This window comes from Haematobia irritans, chromosome 1 (genome assembly GCF_050003625.1).
Source record: "Haematobia irritans isolate KBUSLIRL chromosome 1, ASM5000362v1, whole genome shotgun sequence".
Lineage (NCBI taxonomy): Eukaryota > Metazoa > Arthropoda > Insecta > Diptera > Muscidae > Haematobia > Haematobia irritans.
This window is the reverse complement of record NC_134397.1, coordinates 194705919-194719392: the sequence shown is the minus strand read 5'-3', so window position 1 is coordinate 194719392 and position 13474 is coordinate 194705919. Positions and strand designations below refer to the sequence as shown.

Genomic DNA, 13474 nt, shown 5'->3' with positions numbered 1-13474 from the left:
GTTTTTATAAGTCCCCAAATCGGGAGGTCGGTTTATATGAGGACTATATCAAAATTTGGACCGATATAGGCCATCTTCGAACTTGACCTGCCTGCAAACAAAAGAAGACATTATTGAAGGCTGTAGCGTGATTACAACAGGCAGACAAACGGACATGCTTATATCGTCTTAGAATTTCTCCCTGATCAAGAATATATATACTTTATATAGTCGGAAATCGATATTTCGATGTGTTACAAGCCATCGTGGTGCAATGGTTAGCATGCCCGCCTTGCATACACAAGGTCGTGGGTTCGATTCCTGCTTCGACCGAACACCAAAAAGTTTTTCAGCGGTGGATTATCCCACCTCAGTAATACTGGTGACATTTCTGAGGGTTTCAAAGCTTCTCTAAGTGGTTTCACTGCAATGTAGAACGCCGTTCGGACTCGGCTATAAAAAGGAGGTCCCTAATAATTGAACATAACATGGAATCGGGCAGCACTCAGTGATAAGAGAGAAGTTCACCAATGTGGTATCACAATGGACTGAATAGTTTAAGTGAGCTGATACATCGGGCTGCCACCTTACCTAACCTAACCTTATATAGTCGGAAATCGATATTTCGTAATGACAAACTTATTATACCCCCGTCACCATTCTATGGTGGTGGGTATAAAAATATAATTCTATATGGAAAAATTTTCATCATGTACATGTAAATTGTAAAAATATATAATATTAATGTATTGGCCTTGTAGGCTTTGGGTATTATATGAAATAAATAAATAAATAAAATAAAATAAATAAATTGACCAAATTCCACTTAGTCCGACTATCGGACCAAACATTTTTCTGTTTATATATCTTGTCGTTAAATTTAAAATACCTATTGTAGTTTATACAAAATTTCAATATCTTTATGAATAAGGGCTTTGTCATATGTGTGTTTCTATTTCGTCCCATCTTTCTTCTATAATTCTGAGGGCGACTTCCACTGGTACGGGAGTCCGGGAGCTATCCGAAACCCGATTCCCGTTGCTTTCCATTACTTGTGACTCCGAGCTATTTTTTATGCGGCCGTATTGGGCGATTTCGTCTTTCAAACTTCCCCAAAACGCTCTGCATACGTCACCGAACGGCAACGTATTCAATGACATAAAGAACCTTTTAAACACTAAAAAATATCACCACAACTGAAGCATTGATCCTTACCGAAGTTGAAGCATTGATCCTTAGTATCTAAGAAGGGTATCCATTGACTTGCAAGTCTCATATACTAATTCCGTTGGGTTGGGCTATAGAATTTTTCTGATTATATTGAATATTTTTTCTGATTATATTGAATATCGCAAAATAAAATTTAATTTTGTTTTACATTTTTTTTACAGAAAATAGCTTTTCATTTATTATAGTCTTTGGAGCATTACACATACATGCATTTATAAATATACATCTATAAAATTATTTATAACAAAAACATTTTAGTTTATTCATTTGTTTGTAAAAAATACTTTATATACAAACATAACAATTTTTAGTAAAAGCAATCACATTTTATAAAAAAAATAATATTAATACACATGGTATATGAAGACTCATACATTGAGGTATATTGAACCTCAGATTGAAAAACAAACAGCTTTATCAAAAAATCACAATTTAAACCATCATAGTGGTTAATTAAAACCGTTGTGATTTAAAAATAAGTTAAAATTTCATCAAAATACTTTTTTTTTCAAATATAAGGTTAATATATTATAGCACTCTCATTGAAATTGCCTCTTACTATGATGATAGAATAACCATCATTTATGCGATGCAAAACAGGATAAACACACCCGCACTTGTTTTCCCGATAATGGCAGCGTATGATCGGAACAAGCTCGACAGAAAATATCGCCGCAACTGCGACAATGATGTTTGCGACGTGTCAAATTGAACTCTTTTTTACATGCTGTACAATGGGTGACTATCGAATCGGGAGCCCATATACCTGGAGCACCTGGCATCGTTTGCGAGTCACTTAACATCGATGATGACGTTGAATTATTCATTAGCTCTTGGTGTCGTTTTTCTATTTCCTTCAATTCGGAAACCTTTAGTTTACTTTCACTTAATTGAATACCCAATTCTTCTAGAGTAGTTTGAGCCTCTGACCATTGATGTCGCACCTTTTCGAGTTCGATTTTCATCTGTTTGTATGATTGTACTTCGGCGTTAAGTTCTTTATTACTATTTTCTAGTTGTATTATTTTCTCTTTTAGCTGTAGTTCATTTTCCTGTAGCGCTATCCTCAATTCATGTTCCCTCTTTAGATCGAGTTGGGCACGAGATGCTCGTTCCTCAGAAGCATTTACTTGAGTGGATAAAGTTTGTGAGGTAGTTTTCAGTATTTCACCTAAATTTAATTTATCATTACTCCATCTGAAAAAATAAGAAAATATTGTAAGTGAAGGATGTAGATTAAATTCATCTCAAATATTAGGTGAATATGGTCTTGGCATTGTATAGTAGTAGTACATTCCTCAGATGGGCATTAACCTGACCTAACCAAGTTTTTTTGATTGTATATAGAGGCCCCATATATATTATAGAGATGTGCACGTGACACGAAATTGCCGTGACGCTGATGGCAACGGCGTGAGTGTGCGTAATTAACAAACCAAATATCGTGCGTGAGTCACGAAAATAATTTCTTCGGATTTCGGAAAACTACACTCACGAAAATCCCGCCCACGAACATAAAACGCTTATAAGTTGAATTCATTTACAATTTTAGTGACACCTGGGATGTTAAGAGTTTAATAACGCTCTCGATTATAATCATGCTCATGTTTGTAGACACGACCCTAAGGTAAATTACTCATTAAATTATTCGTGAGTCACGACATTTTTCGTGAGTCACAGTATTTTTCTTTAGGTTGGGTTGAAAAGGGTATGCAGGTTGTTCTGTCTAATGTCAGGTTGTTCTGTCATTATTCGGCTTGTGGTGCCCTCTAACTTCTTCTTTCTATCCCTAACGAATTCCCAAATTTGTTTCCAGTCCCTGTTTCCAAGCCTCTTCACCGATATGGTTAAGGCAGAGCAGTGACAAGTGTTCCAAGGTCTCCTCATCCTCAAAACACGCTCTACGCTGCTTCTATTCGGCGCAGAAGTGCTCTCAATTCTAAATACTCGGTCATTATTCCCTCCGCTCTGATGACTGTCCTTGAGTAGGTTAGGTTAGGTGGCAGCCCGATGTATCAGGCTCACTTAGACTATTCAGTCCATTGTGATACTACATTGGTGAACTTCTCCCTTATCACTGAGTGCTGCCCGATTCCATGTTCTGTTCAATGATAAGGGACTTCCTTTTTATAGCCGAGTCCGAACGGCGTTCCACATTGCAGTGAAACCACTTAGAGAAGTTTTGAAACCCTCAGAAATGTCACCAGCATTACTGAGGTGGGATAATCCACCGCTGAAAAACTTTTTGGTGTTCGGTCGAAGCAGGAATCGAACCCACGACCTTGTGTATGCAAGGCGGGCATGCTAACCATTGCACCACGGTGGCTCCCTTGAGTAGTTTTACAGTCTTTTACCTGTCTGTGTCACCCCACAGAATTTTTGTGGCCCGTCTGACCATTGCATTGAGCCACATTGCTTTATGTATCTACCGTGCCCATTGATTGGCCACCAGAACTCAAGCACCGCCAATGATAACAGTGTGGGCCGCTTGTTTTCATAGAGCGTGGTGTCAAAATAAACGCCCAACATTCGGCCTCAAGCCATGGACATTTCAACAGGAGTCAGCACCGAATGGCGACCAAAAATTCCGTTGGACTTTCCGCCTGAGGCATTTTGTAGAGCATGATTGGCACTAAAAACTAACAAAGTGTCGATCACCTCAAGACGGTGCTTCGCAGGGAATAGGCCATAATATCGCAGAGCCACTTTCGTGCAGGGTGTGATGGCTTTGTTGTCTGTCTTCATATCTTTACAGGATTCATGTCAAATATGATGAACTATGGCCATGCTATCTTCGGAAGGTTGCGAGCAAGCCAAGTTGAAATGGGAAGGTTAGGTTAGGTGGCAGCCCGATGTATCAGGCTCACATAGACTATTCAGTCCATTGTGATACCACATTGGTGAACTTCTCTCTTATCACCGAGTGCTGCCCGATTCCATGTTAAGCTCAATGACAAGAGACCTTCTTTTTATAGCCGAGTCCGAACGGCGTTCCACATTGCAGTGAAACCACTTAGAGAAGCTTTGAAACACTCAGAAATGTCACCAGCATTACTGAGGTGGGATATGGAAAGAAAAGAACGGTTGGATTGGGAAATTCTGATGACGATGAACAGACAGGAGTTGATGCCTTTAATTGGAATTATAACTGCACATAACACACTTGGGAAATATATGGTATGAACAGGCCTCAAAGATGATGACATTTGCAGGCGGTGTCTGGACCTGGAAGTTACCGAAGACTCGCACCACTTCCTGTACCAATGTCCACCATTATCCTTTAGAAGAAACAAGATACTGGGCCCCTTTTTCTTTCATGCTCTCACCGATCTGCGGAAGTATAGCTTAAGGAACATACTCGCTTTTAGGGCCTTTGATTGGATGTTTTTAGCAACTTTAAGGAATAATGGAAGTTCCGGAGCAACTTGGAAGGGGACCACCTCGGAAAGAAGTTGAGAAAATTACCTTGCGGAATCACAATGGATCTATAGTGGTCTAAGTTGACATCAATTCGATCCGAGAACTGTTGTCATCCTCTACAATCTAGCCTAACCTATCCTTACTTAGTTGCATTACATATCAGTCACCCTGTATGTTTTAGGTTAACATTTTACGCTTTGCTAAATCGTATGCCAGAAAAAGAACATAAGCTGAGATAAATGGAAGCCGTTATTTTATACTCACTTGGACTATTCAGTCCATTTTGATACTGCAAGTAGTGAACTTCTCTCTCTACGATTATCTCAATGCGTTTCACGTTACAGTGAAACTGCCCCCCCCCCTCGTTGCATTCGGGTCTACGGTCCGGGGCGGACACTGACTTTTCAACTTTGTCCAAGAACTGCAAACGACCATTTTAAGTATGTCTATTTCCCGAAAAACTCGAAAATACAAACTCCAACGGATTACAACAACGGAGAAACCGCTTAGAGAAGCTGTGAAACGCTCAGAAATGTCACCAGCATTACTGGCTCCCATTATAGACTATATGAATGAATAGACTATATGAATGAATGAATGCATATCAGATGAAGTGAGCGATCTCTTCAACTCCCAACAGTGAAACCTCTGAAAGGTGGATACCCACGGTCGCCTAAATTTTTAGAGGCGTCCAGTTATATGAGGTTAATTTTAATGTGTTAATATAGCAAAAGTCCCTACATAACTCTCCACTTTTGGGAGATTTCCGGTTTTCAGAGTGTCCAAGTTTGAGAGGTTTCACTGTATTTTGATAAAAAAAAATCTCTCCTTGGAAATGATATACCAGCCAAAACCATATTACCCAAATACAAACTTACTTCTGCTCCAAATGAGCAATTGTGGCGGCCATATCTTCTTTTTGTGACTCTAATTTCATCATAACCTCAGTTTTATGTTTAAGCGAAGCTTCACATTCCTGTCAGAGATAGATTAGAAATGAAACACAATAGTTTACTAGTACATACAATTTCCATTATATTTATATATACGATTAATTTTTTAAATTTTATATATAGAAATTATTTAAGTTTTTATTTGGTAAAAGAAATTATTAAATTAATGGGGATGAAGAAAGTTATTATAACTCTGTAAAAATATTATGATCTAATATTGTTTTTGGGATTTGATTATTGTTTAGAACATCCACTTCAGGAATTTTTATTTATTTATTTATTACTTAATTTATTATAATTACAATTTATAATAAACTTATTTATACGAGCACTAGTAACTATCGGCCTAAGGAATATTTACTTCAATCACAAATTTGTTCGATAATAACCAAAAACAATTAAAAGGGAAGATAGGAATATAACAGGTATTTTTATTCTACAAATTAAACTCAGAAAATTGACATTGGGCAAATGTTCTTAATTATTAGTTACTCAGAATTGACGAGTTTTTCGTGAAAAAGTTTATAAATCAAAAACGAATATCTATGTTATGTATCGAAGGCCTTAAATGTAACATTTGGTATAACGTCGTCCAATTTTCCATCTCCTTCTTCAATTATTTTTGATAATAACTGATAATAATTTAATATGTTCTTAATTACTTAATAAATATAATAGCTGCGATTCAACAATATCCTTAAGGCTTAAATATGAATATTAAAAAATAACTAGACACTTCAAATTATAAGTAAATCACATTTGACTGAATCTTGTCTTATATACTATATCGATATCTTAACTCTGACACTGCAATCGAAATTGATATTAAGGAAATTCTCAAGACAAAATTTTAAATATGGCAAAAAGCATTCAAGCACACAAATAGTTACTCGATAGTTACTGTTTGTTCTTTAGACAAACAGATATACATATTTAATTAAAAAGAGATTGCACCATTGGACAGTAGGTTAGATTAGGTTAGATGGCAGCCCGATGAATCAGGCTCACTTAGACTTTTCAGTCCATTGTGATACCACAGTGGTGAACTTCTCTCTTAGCACTGAGGGCTGTCCGATTCCATGTTAAGCTCAATGACAAGGGACCTTCTTTTTTATAGCCGAACGGCGTCCCACATTGCAGTGAAACAACTTAGAGAAGCTTTGGGTGGATTATCCCCACCAGCGCTGAAAAACTTTTTGGTTTTCGGTTAAATCAGGAATCGAACCCACAACCTTGTGTATGCAAGGCGGACATGCTAACCATTGCACCCAATTGGACAGTATATTATACGAAACAGAATTAAATTCTGAGTCAATTTAGCGATGTCCGTCTGTCTGTCTGCAGTTTTAGTCCGATTGTCCTAAAATTTGGTATAGGGCCCTGTTTCGGCTCAAAGACGATCCCTATTGATGCTGGAAAAAATCGGTTCAGATTTAGATATAGCTGCCATATATATTTTTCACGGATCTGGTCATAATTGGCGTGTATATCAACCGATCTTCCTCAAATTCCGTACATCCGAATATTTTATGAGTGTCGAAAAACTTGCAAAATATCAGCCAAATCGGTTCAGATTTAGATATAGCTCTCATATATAGCTTTCGCCCGATTTACACTCAATTGCCCACAGAGGCCAATTTTTTGCTCCGATTTAGTTGAAATTTTGCAAAGGGAGTAGAATTAGCATTGTAGCTATGCGTGCCAAATTCTGTCCAGATCGAGTGATATTTAAATGTATGTATTTGGGACAAACCTTTATATATAGCCCCCAACACGTTTGACGAATGTGATATGGTATCGAAAATTTAGATCTACTAAGTGGTGCAGGGTATAATATAGTCGGTCCCGCCCGACTTTAGACTTTCCTTACTTGTTATATAGTACCAACCTTCAAATGATTCGTGCCAAAATTTGACGTCTATAAGTCGATTAGTTTGTGAGATAGAGCGTCTTTTTTGAAGCAACTTTTGTTATTGTGAAAAAATGGAAAAAGGGAATTTCGTGTTTTGATAAAATACTGTTTTCTGAAGGGAAAAATACGGTGGAAGCAAAAACTTGGCTTGATAATGAGTTTCCGGACTCTGCCCCAGGGAAATCAACAATAATTGATTGGTATGCAAATTTCAAGCGTGGTGAAATGAGCACGGAGGACGGTGAACGCAGTGGACGCCCGACAGAGGTGGTTACCGACGAAAACATCAAAAAAATCCACAAAATGATTTTGAATGACCGTAAAATGAAGTTGATCGAGATAGCAGAGGTCTTAAAGATATCAAAGGAACGTGTTGATCATATCATTCATCAATATTTGGATATGCCGAAGCTCTGTGCAAAATGGGTGCCGCGCGAGCTCACATTTGACCAAAAACAACAACGTGTTGATGATTCTGAGCGGTGTTTGCAGCTGTTAACTCGTAATACACCCGAGTTTTTCCGTCAATATGTGACAATGGATGAAACATGGCTCCATCACTACACTCTTGAGTCCAATCGATAGTCGGCTGAGAGGACAGCGACGACTCCGAAGCGTGGAAAGACTCAAAAGTCCGCTGGCAAAGTAATGGCCTCTGTTTCTTGGGATGCGCATGGAATAATTTTTATCGATTATCTTGAGAAGGGAAAAACCATCAACAGTGACTATTATATGGCGTTATTGGAGCGTTTGAAGGTCGAAATCGCGGCAAAACGGCCCCATATGAAGAAGAAAAAAGTGTTGTTCCACCAAGACAACACACCGTGCCATAAGTCATTGAGAACGATGGCAAAAATTCATGAATTGTGCTTCGAATTGCTTCCCCACCCACCGTATTCTCCAGATCTGGCCCCCAGCGACTTTTTTTTGTTCTCAGATCTCAAAAGGATGCTCGCAGGGAAAAAATTTGGCTGCAATGAAGAGGTGATCGCCGAAACTGAGTTCTATTTTCAGGCAAAACCGAAGGAGTACTACCAAAATGGTATCAAAAAATTGGAAGGTCATTATAATCGCTGTATCGCTCTTGAAGGGAACTATGTTGAATAATAAAAAACGAATTTTGACAAAAAATGTTTTTTTCTTTGTTAGACCGGTGACTTATCAGCCAACCTGTTAATTTAGAAATTGCCAGAAGTTGTATCGTTTGTAGAAACAGAGGATCAGGCGTTTGCATCTAAAGTTGTTTGTTTTCTTTAAACGAAGTTTCTTTAAATGCGCTTTGTGTGTCCGTTACACACTGGCCTATAAATAAATCTGCTTGGTTGCGTTATTTCTGTGTACAAGAGCTATATGTCCGAATGGATTCAAAACACATTGATAGTTTTGCTGCAAGTTGAGGATGCTGATGAGGAATGTGGTAATTCCAAAAACAGCTGTACATCCAACCATCTTGCAGTCTACAGGGCTTTGCCCAAATAAATTAGACAAGCATATATTTTTACTCTGTTGGTTAAGCTACACTTGTAGTTTAACTTCTGTTAGATTTACTCCTTCTACGAGTATGTATGTCACAAACTAAAATTGCTAATTTTTTTCAAATGCTTGAGAATTTATATCGGAAAAACAACTGATCAAGCGATGTTTTGTCTATCGCTAGTCACTAGTTTTTTCCCATTTTTCTGGCAACATACGGATACCGCAACGAACCAACGACTCAATCCGCGAATCGACCCAATAATTGCCTTCCTCATAAGAACAAAAATTCTGATCGGCCAGGTCATACGTCATCGATCGGAACAATTGGTAATGAGAAGAAGCTATACCTGGGCCATGGTCGAGGTAGAACATTTCATTTTAGTATTTCTAAATAAGTTTTTTTATGGTAATTTACGACAACTGATATTCCAGTGCGCGATGCCTAAATTATCGAAACTAAAGCGACCAAACCAGAATTGCGCCTGATTCACTGTTACAGTGTTATGAGCATAAACGCTATATGCCTTTTTAGTTGTACGCCGTTGCGATTTCGCCCTTATCGAAGAAACACTTCCAGGATCATTGAGTCAATTCAGTTCATTGCAGGTTGTGAACATGTCTCTTATAAGTGAGTGCTGTCCGATTTTATATTTAGGACCCATTTTTGATAGGCGTTTCACATTACGTGTGACGCTTTGAAACACTCAGAAATGTTACCACCATAACAGAGAAGAGGTAAATCGGCGCTAAAAAGCAAACCTCGTTTTGATAGGGTTCGAAACCAACACCATAGCAGAGAAGAAAAACTAGAATTGAACCCTTGACCAGAAATTATCGCCGCCGCTGACCAGATTTTGCCAGTTGACGCCGCCACCGAATATTTCCCAAATTTAGCCGCCAATTAATCAAAAATATTGATTTAAATAAGCAAAAATTATTATTACAATTACTATTATCTTTGTCAAAATTTGGAACTTTCCACCCAAAATCGATCAGTATCAAATTGCTATAATAATTTGACACATTTTTTTAATGAAATGTAAATTTGATTGTAAGATTGGTTGTACAATTACCTTTCTATATATGTTTAAAGTTAGTTTAGTTAGTTAGTTTTCCCACTGAAATCCCTTATCAAGAGAAGAAACATTTTTTGGTTTCAATCACGAAATTAATTGATCCCATTACTTTGTTGCTGCAATCATGGAATTGAAGGAATATGATCACCGTATGGAGCAAAGTGTTTTGAATTGGACGGTGAACATGTAACATCCCTACAGGAAATCTACCCCAGAACAGGTACAGCACTAGTCCCTGGTGTGCATGGACCAGTCCCAGTTTTGATCGAAACGTATGGAAGGGACAGGTCAGGGATGTAAAAGTTGGTACAATTGTACTAAATTTGGTACATTTCGCTTCTCAAATGTACAATGGTACTACAATTTATTTGGTACAATTTGAAATACTCGGTTCGACTTCAAAATGCTCGAGAAGTCCCAATTAATTAATTGTTCAAAATAAATTTTATTGTACACATATTTTAGGTACTGACCAGAGATGGTCTGTATCAAACTTTTTTAGGTTTGCGACTGTCGCAAAGTTGTAAACGTCACATTCGCGTCGTAAAGTAACAAACGTAGCAAATTCAAAATACTGCAGTCCCGTCGGCTGGGCAGCGAATTCGATGATATCCAAGATAATGGTATGTTCGAAGAAGTTTCAGTTCTCAGGAATGTTCATAAAATTATAAACGGATTTAAAAAAAGTAGAAGAGAATAGACTTATTTCAATGGAAGATTCCAAGCCAAAATTATTATGTCCTACTCGATGGTGCAGTAAACGTGACGATCTGTACACGCTCATGCTCATATTAGCCTTCCATAAATTTCTGCAGAAACTAACAACGAAGAAAAACCTCTACTTAAGAGTGAATTTTATAAATTCACTTTTTGACTTATTAGAGCCAATTTCCATACTAATTAAAAATTGTCAAAACTCTACCTAGTCATTCGCTGATGCAACGAAAGCTTGGATAAATATTATGAACCACGCTAAATCCGAATAGTTTCAAGTTGCGAATGTGAGATGTAAAACTAGTTAAGTTTTCAATAAATACAATGTAACAGCATACTTTTTACATCCCTCTATCGGTGAGCTAAACTAAATTAAATTAAAAAAATTTTAAATTTTTTTTTGTTCAAAAATAGGTTTTTTACATTAGGTTTACGGCTTTTGCGACATACGTAGTATACCGTCGTAAATGTATGTCGCAAAAGTCATAGTTTGCGACAGGCCAACCCTGGTACTGACCAAATTACAATTAAATGTAACAAAAATGTCTACAATTAAATGTAACAAAAATGTCTATTTAAAATTTGGAGTTCGATGTATATCTGACAATAAAATATAACGTTTCGGAAGATTAAATGGAAACTGCATATTTAAAATATTCAAAACCAAATAGAGACTCCATATAGACACTTTTTTCTACATCCTGAAATGGATAAAAAATATATATTTTGAATTTTATAAAGTATTTCTATTGAACTTTAGTCTTGATACCAAGTCGAAACTTCCGCCAGATCTTGTGTGAAAAATTGTTTTCACTCACTTAATTTCCAATATTAAATACCTGAATATGCCGAATGAATATTTTCATATGAAAATATGATGAAGGTTTGGACAACAAACACATTGGAAGGAAACCTACTTTTAAATTTTGACTCGCACAAAACCTTTATAAATAGTACCTTCGTAATTTTACAAGTTGATAAATAAATTTGTATTTTTTCGGTTACATTATTACATCAATTAGTTTTGATATTTGGTACAATTTTAACCCAAAAATTACACTTTTTTATTCTCGTTGGTACAATTTAAAATTTTGATTTTTCATCCCTGGGACAGGTCACTTTCACATGGGTTTGTGATTGACGGGGTAAATTTAATATTTTGGACACGAGTTGGGTCCATTCCAAAAGGACACATCCTGAGCCAACTTAGTAGAACTGCCCCATAGACAGGTCCTCATGAAACAGTCTGGGACAAACTCTTAGGAGTCTGTTTCCATGTCATTTTCTCGGGCATTATGTATCTGATTTCGACAACAATTTTATGTTTGGCTGAAAAAATGTTGTTTTATTCCCATCAATAAACATTTTGATTTAAGAGATGACCATGATCTAAGTGTGTGATTGAAGCTGTTGTTATTATCGATTCCTATAAGCCATTTTATTCAATTGTAGCACAAAATAAAGTTTACTAGAGTTAAGATACCAATATTATTCACCAATCATAATAAAAAAACCAAATAATGTGTGTTTGAATTTTATTTTATTTATTTTTTTTTTATTTTTTGAGTATATATGTAATCTATATATCATATATAGTAGTTAGTTGAAGCATGGTACAATTTAAAGCTTTCCTTTAATTATTGTATAATTTTTTAATATATTTTTTTTTATTCAAAATTAAATCATAAATTCTTGATTACAATAATCAAAATTGAAAATCTACAATAATATCTTTCAACACAATTAATATATTTTGTGTAATTGTAAGATATAGTATAAATTGTATTTTGGGGTTTGATTTGGATATTGATCTACATCGAATTAATAATTTCAACATTTGTTGGTTTAGTTTAAATATTTCTCATATTTCAATAGTTACTTTAGCCCATTTTTTATACATACATCTAATATTGAATGATTTCATTTCTAGAAGTTTTTCAACTTTTTTTGGGATACTTTGGGTACATACATAAACCAACAAGGGATTTATTTATATTCTATTTTAACATAGTATGTATAATATGTACTATATGTATTTCTGACGATCCGACAGCTTTTGGGGGGGAGAGATTCTCCAATTAAAGGCATAAATGACTAGTAATTGTTTTTTTGTTTAAATAATTTGTTTATATGATACAATAAATTAAATATGTATTTGATTTATATATTATTTATTCTACAATTTAATAAAATAAAAAAAATAAAAACATTATATAATTCCAGTTGTAAAAGGTCCAATGATGATTACAAAAAAATGAGTTCATTTACCAAAACATGGATTAATTTATCTAAATATACTTATATTCGAAGGAAACCCATCTAATTTATAATATTTTCACACCGAATTTTACACTGACACGCAATTTAACCCTTTAACTACCGAAATAAACCTAATGGTAAAAACTATAATTTCTCTTGTTTTTTACTTGTACTAACAGAAAAAAATTGTAATTTTGAGGACCTACCTTCATTAGTTCAAGAATTGTGACCAAATGGCCTTACGAAAATAAGCGCTATTTGGCCTATTCTATCTATCGAAGTGTTAGAAAAAATTTAAAAAAAAAATCGGAACAATAAAGGTCATAGCCTCAAAACTTTGTATTTTTCGTTTCTTGTTAAAGAAGTTTATAAAAATGAATTTTAGTGCCCACCAATATGGAAATATTTATAGCTTATTTAGATTAAAATCTCTACTACTAAAATAACATCGAGAA

The 13474-nt window shown here is 35.7% G+C and overlaps 1 protein-coding gene across 3 annotated transcripts in view; it reads right to left on the bottom strand.

Moving 5' to 3' along the window:
- Positions 1 to 1493: 1493 nt before the first annotated feature.
- LOC142222340 (RUN and FYVE domain-containing protein 2) overlaps positions 1494 to 13474 on the bottom strand; it is a 48407-nt gene continuing 36426 nt past the window's right edge. For all 3 annotated transcript variants that reach the window (XM_075292441.1, XM_075292438.1, XM_075292439.1), the window contains 2 exons: positions 5508 to 5605; positions 1494 to 2406 (listed from right to left, as the gene is read on the bottom strand). In XM_075292441.1, the coding sequence (XP_075148556.1) occupies positions 1788 to 2406; positions 5508 to 5605 (717 nt within the window). In that variant the 3' untranslated portion in view covers positions 1494 to 1787. The remainder of the gene's footprint in view (positions 2407 to 5507; positions 5606 to 13474) is intronic.